At 35.7% G+C, this 21,082-nt stretch overlaps 2 protein-coding genes across 3 annotated transcripts; one reads left to right on the top strand and one right to left on the bottom strand.

Annotated features, from left to right (window-relative positions):
• The first annotated feature begins 391 nt into the window (after positions 1-391).
• LOC106765551 (putative clathrin assembly protein At2g25430) lies at positions 392-2,723 on the top strand. The gene has a single exon (XM_014650218.2). It carries the CDS (start codon positions 748-750, stop codon positions 2,566-2,568), a length of 1,821 nt encoding a protein of 606 aa, XP_014505704.1. The 5' UTR covers positions 392-747; the 3' UTR covers positions 2,569-2,723.
• Positions 2,724-4,038: 1,315 nt separating this feature from the next.
• LOC106768355 (WD repeat-containing protein 11) lies at positions 4,039-19,876 on the bottom strand. Of its 2 annotated transcripts, none has more exons than XM_014653461.2 (20): positions 18,792-19,876; positions 17,545-18,031; positions 13,664-13,751; positions 13,374-13,555; positions 13,008-13,144; positions 12,207-12,273; positions 11,175-11,307; positions 10,930-11,047; positions 9,922-9,997; positions 9,643-9,825; positions 8,967-9,127; positions 8,256-8,361; positions 7,589-7,793; positions 7,204-7,490; positions 7,010-7,131; positions 6,567-6,711; positions 6,361-6,453; positions 5,363-5,436; positions 4,927-4,980; positions 4,039-4,849 (listed from the first exon to the last, which is right to left on the bottom strand). In XM_014653461.2, the coding sequence occupies exons 1-20, from the start codon at positions 19,775-19,777 to the stop codon at positions 4,549-4,551; spliced, it is 4,005 nt and encodes a 1,334-aa protein (XP_014508947.1). In that variant the 5' UTR covers positions 19,778-19,876; the 3' UTR covers positions 4,039-4,548. The 2 variants fall into 2 exon arrangements, with proteins under 2 accessions (XP_014508947.1, XP_014508948.1); XM_014653462.2 differs by having other exon boundaries at positions 10,930-11,044.
• Between the last annotated feature and the right edge of the window lie 1,206 nt (positions 19,877-21,082).

Genomic DNA, 21,082 nt, shown 5'->3' with positions numbered 1-21,082 from the left:
ATCTGCATTTAATTAGTTTATAAATAAATATTAAAATATTTATTATCACAAATAATAAATATGCATACATCTCAACTATCTGTATTAATTTTTATCCGTAAATATTTAAGAATAGGAGTATTTTATCTTACTTTTGTAATAATAACACTTAACACTATTTTATAGAAAATATTATAAAAAATATTACCATATTTTTATTAGTTATGAAAAACTTACTCCTAATTATTTATTAATACAAAACATAGAGACTCACACAATATTAAATAATGGTTTAATTAAATTATTTATTATATGAATAATAGGAGATCATTTAAGTGGTTGATAAAGTAATTGGTGACTTTAATTTTAAATAAAGTGAAAATAATAAAAAAACGTAGACAATCAAAATCCTTTCCCCCATTTATTACGCGGTTTCGCAATCTCCGCTTTGTCTTGAGCTTCTCTCTTCTTTCTTCTCTTCTCTTATCTTCTCTTTCTCTTTCTCTTTCACTTTGTTTCTGTTACAACTCACAGGTCATAAGTTAAACAAACATACGCAAGCTGCATTGATTTGATCACACTGCACACAAAAAAACACAACCCACCACTTTATCCACTAACACAAGAGAACAAATTCGCGTCCCCTTCGCAGACTGTTCCACCCTCTGTCTCCATCACACTCAGGTAACCTTAAGACCAATCCCACAAAAATAAAAATCTGAAATTTGATCTGAATTTCGCTTCCGCAAAGCGAATCAAGCACCCATTATGGCATCGAGCACAATCCGCAAGGCGATCGGTGTGGTGAAGGACCAAACCAGCATCAGCATAGCCAAAGTCGCAGGTAATTTGGCCCCTGACCTCGAAGTCTTGATCGTCAAAGCCACAAGCCATGAAGAGGTTCCTGCTGATGACAAATACATCAGAGAAATCCTCACTTTGACATCGCATTCCAGAGGCTACATCAGTGCTTCTCTGATCACCATTTCCAAGAGGCTTACAAAGACTCGTGATTGGATTGTGGCTGTTAAGGCTCTTATGCTTGTTCATAGACTCCTGGTGGATGGTCATCCCGCGTTTGAGGAGGAGATCGTGCATGCCACGGGCCGAGGGACCAGGATTCTCAACATGTCTGATTTCAGAGATGAGGCGCATTCTAGTTCTTGGGATCACGCAGGGTTCGTGAGGCTTTACGCGTTGTATCTTGATGAGAAGGTTGAGTTTGTGGCGTATCGGAGGAAGCTCAGAGGCGGTGTTGAATCTGAGGAGTTTAGGGAAGAGAGAGAGGACGAGAGTAATAAGAGGAGTGAGGTTACTCCTGTGAGGGAAATGAGAGCTGAGAGGGTTTTGGAAAGGTTGAAGCATTTGCTGAAGATGCTTGATCGTGTCTTGGGCTGTAGGCCCATTGGTGCTGCCAAGAACAATAGGTTGGTGCTAGTTGCGCTTTACCAGGTTGTGAGGGATAGTTTTAAGTTGTATATTGAGGTTTGTGATGTTTTGGGGGTGTTGTTGGATCGGTTCACGGAGATGGAGTATGTGCATTGTGTGAAGGCTTTTGATTCCTATGTGGGTGCTGCCAAGATGATGGATGAGTTGGTGGGGTTCTATGGTTGGTGTAAGGATACGGGAATCGCAAGGTCTTCTGAGTACCCTGAAGTGCAGAGGATCACTGACAAGCTTCTGGGGACGCTGGAGGGTTTCTTGAAGGAGATGAGTAACAGGTCAAAGAGCCCCGAGAGGAAATTAGAGATGAAGGTAATAACTGCGAATGAGTCAGAGCCAGAGGAAAATATGAATGAGGTGAAGGCTCTTCCAGCACCGGAAAGTGAGGGTTTCAGAGCTCCAGAAGCACCTTCAGTTGCAAAGCCGAATAAGGTGGTTGGTTCTGAAAAGGAGACAAGTGATCTGGTGGATCTCAGGGATGATGGGGTTTCAGCTGACGATCAAGGGAATAAGATGGCTTTGGCATTGTTCTCTGGGCCTGCAACAGTGAAGGGTGAAGGTTCCTGGGAGGCATTTCCTTCAAACGAGGAATCAGAAGTGAAATCTGCATGGGAAACAGCAGCTGCTGAAGTTGGTAAAGCAGATTGGGAAGTGGCATTGGTGGAGAATAGTAGTAAGTTGTCAAAGCAGAAGGCTGAATTGGCAGGGGGGTTTGATCCGTTGTTACTGAACGGGATGTATGATCAAGGGGCTGTGAGGCAACACGTTAGCACAAGTGAGCTAAGTGGCGGCAGTGCTAGTAGTGTGGCACTGCCTGGACTTGGGAAGAGGGGAACTCCAATTCTGGCTTTGCCTGCTCCGGATGGAACAGTTAAAGCTGTAGGAGCGCAGGATCCTTTTGCAGCATCGTTATCGGTGCCGCCACCTTCATACGTGCAAATCGCAGACATGGATAGGAAGCAGCAGTTGCTTGTGCAGGAGCAACAGGTGTGGAAGCAATATGGGATGGATGGGATGCAAGGGCAAGTGGGTTTGACTAGAGTTGGTGGTGCTCCTCCTGGTTACTATGTCACTGCACCGCAACCTGTGATGCCTTATGGAATGCCACAATTTGGAGGCTATTATTACCAAGCACCCTTTTATTGAATTCAAGTGAGGTTTTGTGCGATTCGAACTCTATTTTTCTATCTTTGCGTTTGGTATAACATTTATGTTGAAAAACTATTGGAAGAGTTACACACTCGCTCGCCATGTTATAAAGAATATGTTGTATAATCAAATATTTAACTCGTTCTTCTCTACCTGCCATGTAATTTTGACTTGGCCACTAAGATGATTGAGACGCTCTGGTATCAAATATGAAGTCTAATTTATTCTCGTAATGTGTGACAATGTCTAAACACGTTTCTAAACAATGGCGGTGGTGATGTTCTGTTTCTTCGCTGTAATTTTTTTTTTATTTGACTGTCTGTTTTATCTTATTCCTGGGACGTCCTGGGGTAAGAATATGATATTTTATGTCTTTTTCAGATATGTGTTTAGATAAAAACCATTTTATAGGTACCGGGCATAAAAGCATAGCACAAAAAGAAAGGAAGCCAAGAGGATGCAGAAGTGAAAGATAATGATAAACAAGTAAAAAGTTGCAGTAAATGGGAATGTTTGAATAGAATAAATTCTGTATGTATTTAAAATTTAATTTTTTTAAAAATAATTTGATACAAAAATAGGTTTAAAATATAAAGTAGAGTTAAAATAAAATTTAAATTAATATTAAATCGTAATAAATAAAATTTATATTTTAAAATATATTACTTTACGAAATATTAAAATTTAAATTATTTATTTATTACTTCTAGATTTTATTTTAATTTTTTATTTGCATAATATAAAATATATTAACAAAAAATTTAATTTATTTATTTGTTTTATTAATTATTTTAATAATTTTATTTAATTATTCATTTTATCGTAATATATTATTAAAATAATTATATTATAAATAATTGTACAAATAAAAATAATAATTAAATAGAGGATATATTGATATAATCGCTTTCTCCTCGCATAACACGATAACAATTCTATTTCGTTTTGCGTGTTTTACATTCTTTCAATGCATTTATTTTCTAACTTTTTCTTAGCTTATTTCAGCGTAGTAAATCTAAGCACAGAATAGAAGAGTTCTGTAAATAACTTGTAATCAAAACCACTAATGCGAATAAATATGAGATTCTTTTATGCGTGATTTCCTGTTTGAACCGAAGAAAAAAATAATCATGCAAGCTCAGCTTCTTTTGGATTTTTCAAATCGGTAAACCTATCATATTTATACAAAATCTTGTTAAATTAAACAAACTAAAACTCTCCTCTTGCAATAGCGTATATATACTTTACCCTTTATTAGTATAATATACTTTTTTGTTGTCAAAAGGCAACATAACATTGGTAGCATATTAGCGTCGGTAAGCAAAATAAATGAGAGAAGCACGTAAACTCATCAAACAGTAAAAAATTGATTATAACAATTAATCAACACAATAGAATTAAGGTAATATTAAATTGACACACCTAAGATGAATTTTATAACAAAAAAATGAGAAATAATGTGTAAAATGAATATAAATGTGTGCCAAAATATTTTCTCATAGAATTAACATACTATTTTCACGTTGCATGCAGATGCAGATGCAACCCTTTGAGTCTCCTATTAATCAAATACAAATACAATTTATGATTTGTTGCCTACAAAATTCTATATATAAGAGCTAAAAGGGGCCAATTACCCCGTGTAATTCCAATTTTTAAGTAAAAAGTTCAGGTAAATCATTTTAATTGCAATTAATAGCAATGTGTTTCATAGGGGACTCTGGTATCCGCCTCCCTCCAAGACTCCTTATCGCTGTATGCCATCCCTCTCGCAATTATACACACTTTTTACAACATCATAGGCAATAATATCCATCCTTTGACACAAAAAATGCAGGCTCCAGGTGGTACTGGAATGGGAATCAGCCCAATACTTCTTTTCATGGCTTTGATCAATCCAATAATTCTTCCATGAATATAAGTGAGAAAATCGAATTCATTTCATAAAGCACTCAAGTTTGGTAGCTCCTCCTACACTTAGTCAGAGAAAGGCTGCGAATCCATGCATAGATGCACCAACTTTCTTTGATATTGTCCAAAATATTCATCAACTGCAATGACATCTTCATTCTTTGGATCTAAAGCACGCAAGTCCAGTAGGTCATCCTTGACTGATGAACTTGATTCTTCGGCAGGAATACCAAGGTTAGAAACTATTTCTGCATGTGTTTCACGACATGCAAGGATAAACATTGCAGCTGTGTCAGGCAGCTGAGCCTCACGAAGAGCAGCCAAAGCCTCTTGCAGTGCACCAGCAGCAACATACAAAATTAGGGCCCTGTATCGGGTCATTTGAGATCAAAAACAGAAAAGTCCAGCAAGAAGTCAAATTTATATAAAGAAAAGCGCTGGTACCTCCAGATATTATGTTCAGTGTGCAGCACGTGTCCGGCCCACCTTTGCAACACCCTGAAAGAATAACAAAACGTAGGGAAGATCTTCTAGTCATGATGATATTCAATTAAAATGCTATTTTTAATATGAATGGGGGAATCAGCAGCCACTGGAATGTAAAAGTTAATTTTTTTGTAAAATTTAAAATGGTTCTAGAAAAATTTCCACTTGTCTGTCATCAATAACCTAGAGGGAGAATTCAGATTTTTCCCCAAATTAGACAACGGAATACTTAGAGATGTATGTATGATATCATAAATACTATTGCAAAATTTATCTATTGATAATTTTGTCATTTAGCCTGGGATTGGAGGTTATTCAGTCAGTCAACGTTGTGCTTGGTCCCATACTGAAGTTAATGTGAACAAATATTATGTTATCATGAACAAGTAAGAACCTTCCATAATCCGACCCCTTCAAGTGCCTAGCGGCCAAGGTTGCAGCATCAGTCCAGCACCCAGCATCTTGTAGCTGCATAAGATATGGCATTGCATTTCTCTTAGAAAATCAAGCCCATTATAGAGATAACCTGACTATTAATTTTTAATTTGCAAAAGCTATCTAAGTATTCATTGAATTTTCCAAAAAATCCAGAATTTCTAATTAAGATCTATTTTCAGAAAGCTTCCTCAGTTGAACTTCCATAATAAGAGTTTATTTTTGAAGTTCATCGATCTATTTTTTTGCATTTTTCATAAAATGAAAATCCTTTCTTGACAAAAGATTCAGTCTTTTATTTTTTATTTCCTATCACGTGTCTATAGGCACAAGATAGAAAACCCCTCAATTAATGTTGGAACCATGCTTAGCAGCTCCTGCCGCAAAGAAAGTTGGCCTCTGCAGATTTCAGTCGTTAATGTGATCCATCAACTTTGAAAAGCATCCATTAAGATATCTTAAACAAACATTATATGATTTTCCATAAATTATTCATATTAAAAGAGAATGCAGTGCAAGGAAATCTGTTACATTCAAATGTTAACAGTTTAACCATTTGTTGTCTTGACTATTTTACACTGAATTCAGACAGATGTGCTACTGAGTAGAGGATATAGTACACACAGAAAAGGAACTACCTTACAATAAGATGTTTCACTTCTTAACACTAAAATTCAGCAGCCGCTCTTCCCCGTAATTTTTTTTAATGATAGATACAATTATTTATCATGCATCTGGTTATTATCTAAATGGAGAAAATTAATTTTTCATGACTAAAATTGCCCTTGAAAATCACCAAAAAATAATACCATCAAGCAACCGGGCTGTTGTTTACAAGTTGGTAAAATTTCCAATCTGAAACCAGCTTAGAGACCTTTTAAATTATGTGTATCCCTTTGATGGTGAATTTAATAAAGCACGGAAAGTAAACAAAAAATATTATCAATGTAGCCTGACCTGAGAACATGCTTCTTGATATCTTCCAACAGCGCATAGAAGATGCGTGCCAGAGAGTGACCTGTCAGCCCTCACCATGTTGGCAGCAACAACCTAAAAAATACATCAGATGTTATGATACACTGAATATATCAAATATTTTCTTGGGTACTAATCAGAATTTCTATTTTGATGTCTAAATACATGCATGCCACAGTTATACTCACCTTCACTGCAAGTTCATGAAGAGACCTTGAGACAGCAGAAGAGAGAGCAACAGCTCGAAGAGCGTTGACATAGAAGTAAGAGCTCTCTGGAGGTGTAGAAAGTGACAAACTAACTGCGGCTTCTAGGTTTCCAACAGACACAAGCCTGGTAGCACCAAAATGTAAGTATTATAATTAGAGTATAATCTCATTGAAAATAGTAAAAGAAAAGAAACTTCAGTGGTTTCTATCACAGCAGTACCTTTTCTGTTTGAACAAGACACCAATTTGTGGAATGAAGGACCACAAATTCAATATCTTGGATATTGTAATTTCAAATTATGCAGTCCTAAAAAACCAAAGGATTTGGACTACAACTAAAATACCTTCTAACATTATGTCACACTAAGACATATGTTGACATTCTCAACAAATCAATAAGAAGAAATGATGAATTTACTCACTCATGAATACGTTTCTGAATAGCCTCTTCACCTTCTAATTTTTCATGCCAAGAAATTCGATCACTGGCAGTTTTCCACAGCTCTTCTCTGTCAAAAGCCATTAACCGTAGTTGCCCTCGACTCTGCAAACCAGAAAGCTACAGTCAGGTAAAGAATCTGGCACTCAACTTAAAGGAAACTGTAAGACATCATACCAATACATCTCTCCCTGTTTCTTCTGTCTGTTTTCCTTTTGATGATATCCGAGATAGTAGAGATGTCTCATTACCAACATCAGAGATAGGTGCCGCTGTGGAATTTTTTGCTGGATGCTTTCTCAATAACTTGTTCATGAAATGTTTAAGTGCACGAGGCAACTGTAGCCAAAACAGAGCTTCTGAGGATTCACCAAATATAGTAGCTGCGAAAGCAAACCTTGCAGCACAACCTTTATCCACAATACTTGCATAGAACTTTGCTCTCTCATCGTCAAGAATGCAACCTTCAGAAATGGACATATTGGTAACTTTTTAAAACACAAAAAGTATAAAAATGGCAAACAGAATAGTTTTCATTATTAATCTCCACAGAGATATATACCTTCTTTTCTATATGGTTCCAATACTTTCAAAAGCATCTCCGGCACCACCGAGTCGCCAAGAGGTGGAATGTTGATCATGTATGTGCGAAGATCCCCTGTAGATGTAGGAGTTCCTGGAAGTGAGTGAGGCCTCTTTTCTATGGTCGTACTACAAGTATTAAACCAAGAAGGCTTAACACCCAATTGTAAGATCATGCGCAACGCCTGTAGCAACATTAATACATATTAAAATGTAGTACTATAAATAAATCACAGAGCTGATGACCAATGCAATCCTAATTTGTACAAAACTAGTCAAAGTATTGCAAGAAGAGTTAAAGAAAACCCATTTGAGTAAATTATACAGACATAGACTAAACGTGGGCTATGGTTAACTTAAGTTCAGGGAAAGTCGAATATGCAATTCAAATTTTTTTTTTCCAGTAAGAAAACTCGTTGATGTTAAATGAAAACAGATATCATTGCCATGAGATGAGAAATTCAAAAAAATTTCTAGGAAATCATTTCCATTTCATTCTTTAATATTTTCATGCTACTTCTCATATCCATCATTGCACATGAAATCTAGTGTTCACAATGTGTTTTGTCTATAAAATGCAGACATTCACTGTGGGAGTTGGGTATAGAACTTTCGTAGAATCAGTAAATTTAGTTGCGGTACACTACCAGGGCATGTGGTGAAGGAAGTAGTATGGGACAACATATAGGCATTGACCGGAATCTCTCCTTTGTATTTCTGATGTGGACTGCATAACCAGATCGTTTATCATTTCTGCAGAAAAAGACGTGAAAATCACAGTCAGTCCATTTTTAAAACCCCTGAAATTGGGACAACTATTATTAGCTCTCATCTAGGTGATGACAAATACTTGGTGATTCATTCACCTTGAAAAGAATACTAAAACTCCAAAAGGTTAGAAATATAATGAACTAAATGTCCCTCACTGTTGCACTGCATGTGAACACAAATATTTAAACGTTGCACGCACAGAGGACGGATACCAGGCTATATATTTAAAATGGAGGATAAGATTAGATTAATTGAAAATTATCCATCCATGGGTGATTATATGACTTAGATTAACTCCTCTCTCCCTCACCTGTCGTGCCATTACAAGATATGTCTCCCTACATAGTCAAAAACATAGATGGATAGATTGAATACAGACAAATTTAAATACAACAAGTAGGTGGCATAACATCATTTATCTAAACATAGTTTTTGATCAAGACATTTATAAACGTCAAAATGAACAATTTCATAATTGCTAAAAGTTAGTACATGTCACTAGAACACCATTACAAAAAACAATAATAGCAATAATAACAATACAAAGAAATTCATTTTCTTATTCGAGAGTGATTTGTGGCACTTACGCATTAATTTCAACAAGACGAAAGCTACCATCTGCTCCAGCAATGCACAATACCAGTGGATCATTCTTATCCGTTCGCAAGGGCAACCAATCTAGTTCCAATACAAGGGTTCCAGGAAATTGGGGTTGCAAAAGTGAATTGGCCAAGGGGTCTGGCGAATCCTACAAAAAAAACATGTTGAGATTTATGATCAAACAATTACAATATATGTTCCCAGCATTCCAAAAAGGGAAATTTTTTTTCCAACCTTTATTTTTTCTGCCCCAGATAAGATTGATGAAAAATGAAAACCAGCAAGCTTTTTGGCCCTAATAAATTATTAGATTTTGCTTGAGACCTTAAAATTTTTACTTTGTTTTTTCTACCTAAAGCATATTAAATATCGCTTTAAATAATGATATAAAGTGATTTAGATAACATTTTTGGGACCAACAAAAGAATTCGGTAATTTATCAGAAACTAAAAACATATTTAAGCAACATAATAATATTAAGTTTATCAGTAATCGATCCCCCGTAAAAACCAATGTTACATAAAAATTAACCATAAAAACCAATGTTACATAAAAATTAACTAAAGCTGTACAAATATATATGCCAAATATAACATGAAAGAAAAATTAAATTGCACCAATGATCCATAAAAACAGAAATAAAAATGTGAACTCCCATCTTACCAAATCAAATACAGAAAAAGTATTATCATAAAAAAGAACAGCAATTCGCCCCCGACTCTGGTCCCCTGGAACAAAAGGTGAAAATCTGATTCGCCGGATTCCTTCTCTGTGAGTGTTGAATGCAGAAGAATGTCCAGTCACCACATCCCACCATCTTATGCTCCCTGTTCTGTCTCCCATGACCTATAAAACTAAATTGGTTAAAATCTTCATTCAATTTATAGCAAAACTGAATTAAATAGAGATATAGAGAATGAATTCTGAAGTAATGATGCATACCACATGAGGCGTACGGTAGGCCATTGCTGTTATCAATCCCTCCGATGATACAAATGAAGAAGAAGGCCATTTTGGTCTGTGGAAAATGTTACTTAATCAGAGAACACGAGCATAAAGGAAGGATTGCATATCTATCAATCCCAGAAACAGGCATACCGGCCAGCTCTAAAAACACTATAGCAGGATAGCAAAACCAGGTTCTCACTATTTTACTATTATAACTTATAATACAACAATTTATACTGTAATACAAACAGTCTAAAAGAAAAACCCTAAATTAAAGAAATTTATGATAAATAATAAGTCATGTCACAATTTACACTCTCAATGACCATCAAGCTAAGAACAAAGTAATAAACTTAAAGAACTGATAAACTATGTTCAACTAATAGAAAAGGAACACCAGAAAATTGATAAAATTATAAAAATATGAGTTGGAAAAGAAGAGAGAGCTGAACACAGTAAAAAATAGGTCTGTGAAGTGTAAAGGAAAAAGGGTCGTCAAAATAGAGGTAACTAGTTGTAAGAATGGCCAAGGAAGAAGGGTTTCAAATTCTACAGAGTTTTTAAAGCAAGAAAGCAATAGACTACCCACAAAAACCTTATTGACATTGTTTAATGGCTAAAAATGGGTTTTCAAAACTTTTATATAAGTGGCAGCACTAGTGTGCAAAAAACAACTTTTGCCTCCACAAGGGCTGCTATTGAAAATCGCTTTGCTCTTTGAATCCTGTAGCTGCCTAGCCCCCCTTGACATCGCTACCCCACTATAGCACACTAATGACTACTATTCTGAAGTAAAGAAAAAGCACTAAAAATTAATAGATTATAACAAAGATCAACTACTAATAAGTAAGACCTGCCAAAAAGAATGACAAAACAAGGAAAGTTAAATGTGCTTTGACAATGATTAAATAATGAACAATGCATATTAAACGGCCCCATATATCATTTAAAGCAACACCACTGCAGCAATAAACTTTTTTTCAGTATTGAACAAGTTCACACCGGAAATCACGAACTCTTCGACCTTGCACTTCAAAAACTCCAAGTGCCCCATTCACCAAAGCAAATGCAAAACTTTCAGACACGTCATCCTGAGATTCCTCAGTACTTGAACCCTCTGCTGAAGGAAATCAACATCACTCATAAGTCATAAGCTACTTTAATCATGCACAAAAAAGAAAGGAATCATTAATTCTATATTAGCAGCTATGCTGATAATATCTAGGAACTTCAAGCAAATAACTTACTGGAATCAGAAGAGGAAGTTTTGGAGAGGTTAGATGCTTCATCTGATGTTCCAGATGTTTGATCTTTAGAAGGACGTGAAACTGTTGGAAGAGTCCATTCCAGTACAGTAAATGGAAGAGCTAATGATCTAAGCTACATAGATAGAGCAAGCATTATAAATATCTAGATAGAGAAAATGTAGTGTCAACGAAAATAACTATTCTACAGATAAAGAACAAAGGAAAATGTAGAATTTGGAAGAGTCCAAATTAACCTTCCTAATTTAAAAGGAAAACACTCCGAAAAGCAGGGCTTTGAAATAAAGAAAACAGGAAATTAATTCATGATAACCAAGTTATGCGTGCATTCATAACAGGAATATTAGGAGGAAGATGTAGATCTTCAAGAAGGTATGTAGATCTCCAGGAATATTACCAATGTTTTACTTCAAATTCAGGAATCCTAATTATTGTGTTATATGCAGTCAAATTCTGAAAATAACTCATTTGTTTTTGCGTTGCTCAGTAGTTTTTCCATTCTGCGGAATAAATTATTGTTTTTTTAGCAGTGAATAGGTTTGCACCAAGGATCTTCAGAAGTTCCATTGAGTTAATTTTAAGAGGCTTTGGAAGTAATACAGATGATAAAGGGCGTTGGCAAAATTTTCAATTTGCAGATTTTTGGTGTATCTGGTTGGAAAGAAATGCTAGATTTTTTATTTGGCGATTGTTTCCTATCAAGTTCATTTGAGTGTTATTTAGCTTCTTGCTGTTTGCTAATGGTCTTTCTAGGGAATGGGTCTTTTGTAGATCTTTAGTGAGATTGATGAGCTGTTTTACATGTTTTGTGATTTAGCCATCCTCTTTCATGGCATAGTTATCATAATTTCTTACCTCTAGCTTTTGTTATCTCTATCTTCCTTCTTAATAATTTTTTCCTTTATATATCAAGGGGAAAAGACATTTCCAGTAAAAGAAGGGGAGATAATGGTGGAAAAAGCAGGTTAGAAGAGAGCAAAAGCACAGGGACTTCAAGTACATAAACCAACTTACCATGAGGGGATTTTTAGTCATTGCCCAAACTTCCACAGGTGCATCACGAAACAAAATTAGAAGATACCTGAAATAATAAGGATATCCAACTATTGAAAGCCATGATGTAATCACAAATCTATATGTTAATACAAGGTGGAAAGAGATAACAGATCCAGGATGGAAAGCAAATATAAACATTTAGTACAAGAGTTTGATAAAATCGAATTAATACTTCTGGCATAGATCCCCCCTTCAAAAAGAGGAAGGGTGGGGGGAACTTGTTTCTTTTGCTATCAAACAGAAATTTTAGAATATTTGATGGATAGAAAATCTTCACAAACCAGTTACAATCAATCAAAATGCTGGATGTGAAAAACAAAAAGGACATCAATGAAAGCAAACCTTTTCTTAAAAAAATTTAAACACCAAAACTGTTCACTAACACCAACAAAGATATCAGCATTTGAGCAACAAAAGATAAGTTTTGAGCCAGTCCCAACAACCCCATCAACAGCAAGGATTAAAACATTCTGTAGGACACCATTTTGCACAATCAGCCAGGGAGGTGTAACATATACTAAGATCTCAAAGCTGAGATACACAAACGAAGCATATATTATGCCTCAACAAAGTATGGTTCCATACAAACTCTATCGTTTATAAAATTACTAAATTCCATATTCCTAGTAGAAAGTTGTCAATATTATTATTCCAAGATATAAAATAGAACAGAAAAGCTTGCAAGCAAAAGATGATTCAGAAACTAAACAGCAAAGACAGCAAAGTAAATAATAACAAAATTTTAGCTTCGAGATTCACCTTCCAGATGAAGATGTTCTCAAAGCTCTAATAGGTGTGCGTTCTGGCTTTTGCATAACTCGGACCATCCTGTTAAGGCCGCTTCGAAGGCAGGTAACAACTACCTTGTTAATATATCCTCCAGATTTTTCATTAGCCTGAGTCCAAAGGAATGGGCATAACAATTGGTCAACAACCAAAAAAACCTCTATGAAATTCTAAATTGAAGGAGGCATTAAGCAGTAAGATCAAATCATTAAGCTTATCTCACAGGAAGATAAGGTCTAAAAATAAATACAAAAATAAATAACCGCAATAGAAAGAATGAAACTATGCAGCAATTAAAATAAAGAAAAATCTGTTCAGACATAAGTACTGAATTTATACCAGAGTATAAGAAAATGAAACCAGCCTGGAATTTCCCAACCATCGTAGTCCCCTAACAGTACCATTATGAACAGATAAACTTGAAGCAACAGCATTGGCTGAAACATCAACAACATCTATTGTCCCACTTTGGGTTCCCAAAGCAACCAGGGGAACAGCTGCTGCTGGATTATTTCCTCCACCTTCACATAACGTTATTTCGTTAATCAACACAGGAAACATGTATGTATAATAACCACTATATTTAAAGTTTCAAACAAATTTACAAATTGGTGGGAAGATAAACTAACGGGCCAGGGTGGCTGTAAGAGAAGGGGTAGGTACTGCCAGCATAGTCACTGTTGAGGAAAGAAGCTGAAGCTGTCCAACTAAGCTAATCTGCATTAGAAAATATGAAAAAAAGTGAAGCCTGGCAGATTTAGTCAACTCAATATTGAAACAAAAACAGGAAATCCGAATAGGTGTTATTTCGCACTTAGATGCTGTTTATCAGCAAATAAAAGTCGGGATTCAGATTATACATGAAATGTAAGTCATAAGTCAAGCAATAAGAACTCCAACCATAGGTTTGGAAAATTTGACCCTACTATCGCCCTCCCAAAAGGATTCCATTAATGAAATGTTTACTTCCAATGAAGGATAAATGATGACAGGAACTTAATTACAATTTGACCTAATATTATATTTTGCATCTTTCTATGGCTTCTTTATTTTCTTGGGAGACAGAGTACAATGGGAAGAATGGTTATGCACCAAGATTAATATTTACAGTGTGTCCCACTCGGTGCAGAAATTGATTCCTCTTCAACTAGATGCAAAATTGAAGGTACTGTACCATTGTTCACTGATGTCATTATAGAACTGTAATTGCCTATCATGTTTAATGTACTTCTCGGTGGTACCCAAACTTGATCCAGAACAGTTGCCCTAGAATACATTAGGTTGAAATTTTGGAGATAACAAAAAAAACAACGATATCCTAGGAATGGAATTCATAACTGAGACAGTATTTTTGTAGTAAAACTGTATTTTTTTTTATTTTACTAAATATAAAATATATCAGTACTTTTTCCTACCATATTTATTGTGCTAAACATTTATCCATAATTATATAAAAAGAAAACATACATAAAATATAACTTTTTCCTACCATATTCTTGCATTATCGTTTCTTGTATGTATCAATATTTGATAATTAATATATACATAATTTAATACAGCTCATAATAAATGTCTGCTACACTTCAACTTTTTTTTTATCATTTTTTGCATGCATATGATATGTAAATAAAAATATATAAGGCTATGGTGCAGCTATTATAGCCCCATTGTGACACCTAATTTGGCTACCAGCGGACTTACACCAATTCAATTCAGATGCACACCAACAATTAGCTCACCCAGCCCCACTCAGCCCAAGTTTTAAAAATAGTTACTTCATATAATAATTATATAACAACTATATAAAACATAACTTTTTTCCTACCATATTCTTGCATTATTGTTTCCCACATGTATCAACATTTGATAATTAATACAAACATAATTTAATACAGCCCATAAAAAATGTCTTCTACACTTTAACTTTTTTTATTATTCTTTGCATGCATATGATATGTAGATAAAAATATATTAGGCTATTGTGCAGCTATTATAGCCCATCGGAACACCTAATTTGACTATATAGTGTAGGCAACTTCAAATTACCTAAAATAACCCCAACATTTCTCAAAAGGAGTGTAAAGTCAAGAATTGGTGTATAAGTATCAATGAACCGGCCTTACATTAGTTATCCTCCAATTGAAAAGAAAACTCAATCTCGAGCTTCTATTGTTAAATAGAAATCTTCCAGACCACATATAGTAGATGGTAGGAATATTTGAAGAATTGGAATTTCTTTCCAGCTTTTTTCCCCAGATTCATCAACATTAATGTTAGGGGTGGACAAACTGCACTGTTTGCACCAAACTATAAATTCATTACAATTAACTCTAAAGTAGTTCAAATAAACTGGACTGAACTAAAAAATAGTTCAAATAAAATGAGCTGAACTACTTTTTAGTTCAGTTATCTGGATACAGTTCAGTAAACTGTTTTGTGAAATATTACTAGATAAAGAGAAAGGGAAGGGAAAGAGAAGCAGCGGCATTGGGGTTAGTGAAACAACAGGCCTTCCAAAAAGCATAGACGATGTTGGCTGGGTGTTCTAGTTCGACATTGTTGTCACCAAGCCACAGATTAAGGTGCGAAGCACCAGCACCATTTCAAGCCTGGCATTTTTCGCGACCTTCCATGAGCATGCAGAGGTTGGATTTGCCATGTTCTACTTTCACCCGCAAAGACAGCTCTTCACACTCGCAACCCCTCAGGCCAGTGGGGCTCTCGGTAGAGAAACCCATAGAAGCCAAGACCAGCACATGTTCTCTCAAGCACAACATTTGACTCCCACCTTTGGCCATCACAACGGCAACACCATTGGTGGAAGATTCCATAAAGGACAAGAGCTTGAAAAGGTCCGAAGAAAATTGTGATGGAGAAAAGAACCAGGAAAACCTAATTGTGACTGAGAAAGGAATTGGAAAACTGAACCCACAATTAACTATAGTTAACTGTACTCAAAATAAAATAAGTTCAGTAATTTTAAACTGAACTATTAATAAGTATATTTAGTTTTTAGTAAAAGTAGTTTCAGTTTTTTAAGTTTAAAAAAGTACAGATAAACTATAATTTTAGTTTTTTAAGTTAACTATGCCCAGTCCTAATCAATGCTTGACAGATTTGCTTGATCAAATGTTAAATGATATTTAAGTAGAATAGAATCAAATGGTCAAACATAAGGAAATCACAACTGTTGCATTACCATATTTTATGTTCAAAAAATTGTTAAGAAGTGGACTTTAAGTCTAATTCAACTCCACAAAACCGACTTGTAAAGTGAAATTTGTATCTATTTATATACTATAAATTGGTCTTATCTCTAGTCGATATAGGACTTCCAACAAAAACCATGGGTCATAAAAGTTACTTCTTGAGCTACTTCAGGAGCTTATTAAACTCAAAAAAAAGAACTGCTTCTTCCTCCACGCAGTTAGATAGACTACCTCCAAGAATATTGTCTGGGAAGCTATGGTAGACTGGTGGAGATATCTAATCTCACACATTATGCCCCGTTGTTTGACTAGTATCCTAATAAAATATACACCACCCGAAACCTCCAGCCACCCTATACCATTTTAGTAGCAGATCCAACATCATCAAAGGGGTTGTCAGTATATCCATCTTCAGTTTTATTTTTGATGGGTTTAAATGCAGAAACAGCTACTGCACATGCAAGGATAAGGCTGCATGTTATATTCAGTTATCCTCCATACCTTCACATTCCAAAGAGCCTTCAGCATCGGGTACGCTAGCTTTTCTTATTTCTTTTTTAGTTTCATTTTACATACCACCATTCAAAACACCCGAAGAGTTTTGTGCACCTTCTGACATATGGACTTCCACATATTCCCATTGCTTCAAGCTATGTATTTAATGTAAGAAATTTTATATAGTACATCATCACTCCTCTAATTCAGCTCTATGTCATCAACTAGATATGGCTCTTGCAGATGACCTATAGTACACAAACTCCAACCAAGACACAAGGAAAATTAGAGAGAGAAGGAAAGGTGTATAGCAAGGAAAATAAAATAAGTTATCCTCCTCAGAAAGACTTCTCATCAGTGTAAGAGGGGAAGCCTACACCTACCGACACATCAGATATGAAGGTTCCCTTGAAAGAGTCATTGTCTGAGCATCAATGCGAAGCCATAAGAACTTTTCTATCCCATAAAAGTGTAAAGCTAATGAAGAATGTAAAATACATGCATTTTACCTTGTCTAAACACAATTGTTCCATCACAATCTTTCAAAGTTGCAATGGTTGTATTATTATATTATAATACTAAACAGCCTAATAAGCTTACCTACAAATTATCACTACAGACACATAAGAATATATCAAGAATCAATAAATTTTGGCTGATCCCCTTTTTATCCAGAATAACAAAGTAATTTTGCCGCATTATTACTAAAATTTTGAAACTTCAATACTTCATTTCATGTTATGAACCACTAATCACCAATGTACTGTACATAACAAAGCAAAGCAAGTCTGTAAGTATGAACTTGCCTTCATTGAAAATTCCTCCTGGTCGGAGATTGAGCTCTGCAAATGGCTTCTATTATTGTTGCAACCCTCCCGTTGCCTGCCTACATGTAGGTCACGTCCACCCACAGAAGATGCTAAGGTATTAGAGTTGGCCCCACGATGCGATACTTTATGGTCATCATTGACCAAATCTAACTTCTTATCCTCCTTTTGGGTGTCTGCAAGCCCTTCAGCAGCCAAGAGCCAGTTCCAAATTTTTCCATCATCAGAAATGGAGATCAAATGTATCTTAGAAACAATATTAGACTCATAACAAAAATCAAAAGGATTATCAAAATCCTCGCGAAGGTAAGGAGAACTAGGTACATCAGAATAATTCTTGTCAATGTTCTGAAATGTCGAATCTGATTGGCACAAAAGGACAGAGAGTATTGAAGGAGAAGGGACAGAGGTACCGACTGAGGGCATCAACTCTTCCAATGAGTACATAGAATGTGCCTGTTCCCCACTGTGACAACAAGCAGATAAGTATATCTCTTAGTTTCAGAAAAAAAAAATGTAACACTATTTTGATAAAGTTATATTGGAAAACCTGTTTTACAGCTTAGCTTAGAAACTGAAAAATAGCTCAAGAGAGAGGGAAAAAAGCCATAAATAAAAAATATCATAAATTTCTTCAAACCCTAATGATGATTATAAATTTGAGGATCACAAATCTCTTATAACAGAGCAAACACAATATTTTACTGAAGCAGTTCAAAGTTGATTATATACAGTTGCTTGTAACAATGATTAATAGACTTATTCCAGTCTGAAAACTAAAACAGCAAATTACAAGTAGAAAAACAATAGGCCTGTAGTGCCAATAAAGGAAGTTATCATCAAAATCTCATGATCACCCCTGATCATTTGACCACCTCACTTTGAGATCTCATGGACAGGGAGGAACAGCTTCAAAAAATGAGAATATCATTACAAATGGCAGCATCTCCATGCAGTTATCTCAAACACATAGAATAAAGGATTCTTCACACTTACAACAACCAAAGTTAAAACAAAACTTGCGATACAAGATTTGCAATCTTATTTCAAACGAATAGCCAGTATATACGTCTTGCCAAAGCACGTTTCTGTTACTCTCTTGCTACCACCAACACACGTAAACTTACTAATCAGTGTTTTTGCCAATGCGTGATTTCACTTACATATATACTCATCCGAGTTCGGAGGAAAGGTAAAATAATTAATTGAAGACGAAAAATGCTCACGTTTTCCTCCTCCACGTGCTGAGCTTGCCATCAAGATGAGCACAGTAGATCCACTCGTTACTCGGATCAGGCAACACGTCCAGAAACTTGCCGCAACCCCGCGGCAACGTGGTGGAAAAAACCACCGTCTCATACTCCAAGTCAAACACAACTAACTCCCTCGGAAACGTGACGAACAGAATGTGCCTCCACTGCTGGGAGAACGCCAACCTCGCAACGTAGGTAGGAAACGCCGCCGCCGCAGGCGACACGATGGCAGAGGCGGACGATCCGGATGTGGCGTCTCTCTCGAGCTTAACAAATTCGCTTGAGTCGATCGTAATCTGAAGCTCCTTGATGACTACGGCATCGTCGGTGTCTCCGAGGAGAACGATAGACAGCAGAAAGCCTCGGAGTCCGACGGCGCAGATGCGGCGCGAATCGAAGGGATCGCGCCGAATGCAGGAGAAGTACTCGGGAGACGCGTCGTATTTCCAAACGCAGCGTCCGGTGGAGGCGTTGTAGAGGGAGAGAGTGGACGGTCCGTTAATAGCAGCGAGAAGGTATGAATCGGGGCGTGCCTGGACCCAACACAAGTCTTGGACTCCTTGTTTAGAGCCGGTGTCGAACCAGAGGATGGCGGACTTGAGGCGGAAATCCAGGAGCGCAATGCGGCCCTGCCGGTCTGCGGCGGCGAGGAGGAGGTGGTTGGAGGAGGGCTCAGAGGAGAGAAGGTGACGGCTGAGAGGGAGGGGTGACCAGCGGAGGGCGGTGACGAATGGAGCGACGGATGAAGGCGGGGGAGGGATGGGGAAGGAGGTGAGTAACTGCATGGAAAGGGTGTCAACGATGGAGATGGAGCTGCCGGAGGGGAATGCCAAGAGGCCGTGCGGGCTCAGATCTGCGGATCCAAAGTTGTTGCGGCTGGGTGGGCCTGGGAGCATTGATTCCCATGACTCTTGCGGCTGGGCAGTTACTGTTGGTGGTGCTCTCGGACTCGCCAGCATAATTCACTTCTCTCCACTCTGATTTCGATCCACACCGTGACACCACCCACTCCACTATTTTTACGCTGAAACGTCTTCTGGTGCGTTATGGTTTTCCTTTGATCTTCCCTTCCGATCTCCGTTGCTTTGCTTCCTGCTCATGAAATCAAAACGTTCAACTCTACCTTTAACATTAAATTATTAAATTCTCATTTCCATTTCTTTAATAGATAAAAACATCAACTATAAATTACTAACAATATTAATTTTGTGTGTGCAGATATGTTTATGGAAAGTAATTTCAAAATAATTAATTTCGTCTGAATATAACAACAAAATTATCTTTTACGCAAACACAAAATTATGCATTAAAATGAAAAAGAAACCATGATTAGAAAGTTAATATAAGTTATAATTTATGAAACTTTATGGTAGCAAAATAACTTATCTATAAATAACATAAGGTTTATGATGCTCTTAAAGTTACTTTTAATTAAGTGAAAGTGTAAAACACAATTTTCAAAACTAAATTTAAATTTGAATTTATTTTAATTTAATTTTCCTTATAAAATTTTGTAACAATTTTTTTTATATTGTCAATTATTTACAAGATTATTAGTATGACTTTTAAAGTAAATAAAAGCAAAAAAATTAGTACGTATAAGAATTTAATAGTCAAACGCTTCTCTAGTTTGATCTATTTTTGTTAAGTCAAAACATGAATCGTGGTTTTAATTTGATTTGACAAACAAAATTTATGTTCTGAGAAATAGATGAAAAATTAGTTTGACCAGATAATAAGGTTTATTCATAAAACAGTAGAATAATTTTGTCTCTAGTTTATGGATAAAATTTTAAAAATTAGGATTAAGGAATCCGTTAATGTATTCATGACTTCATTCTTAGAAACTTATTAGAAAACTTTTTTATTTATATTTTAATTATAATATTTTTAGTTTTAGAAATAATATTTGGATAATTAATTATTTTTAAGATATGCTCAATTATTTTTTGGATAATAATCTTGAATATTGTTTTAATTTTGGTTTGAGTTGATTGTAAAAATGTAAAAATGTTTATACAGATAGATAATGAAAGTCTTATATAGTGTACCGTTTTACTTTTCTTCTGCGTTAAATTAATTTAGACCGCAACATAATTTATTTAGTTTTGCTTCCCATTTTCAATTTATATGACAAAGCAAGTAAATACATACAAGCTTCAATTAATTTTAACCCCATAATTAAATAACGAGATTTTAATAAATTTCATCAATAATTTTAATTAATATCATAGATAAATTTAATATATGTATTAATATTATTT

Source organism: Vigna radiata, chromosome 7, assembly GCF_000741045.1.
Source record: "Vigna radiata var. radiata cultivar VC1973A chromosome 7, Vradiata_ver6, whole genome shotgun sequence".
Taxonomy (NCBI): Eukaryota; Viridiplantae; Streptophyta; class Magnoliopsida; order Fabales; family Fabaceae; genus Vigna; species Vigna radiata.
This window is presented reverse-complemented; position numbering and strand designations above follow the sequence as displayed.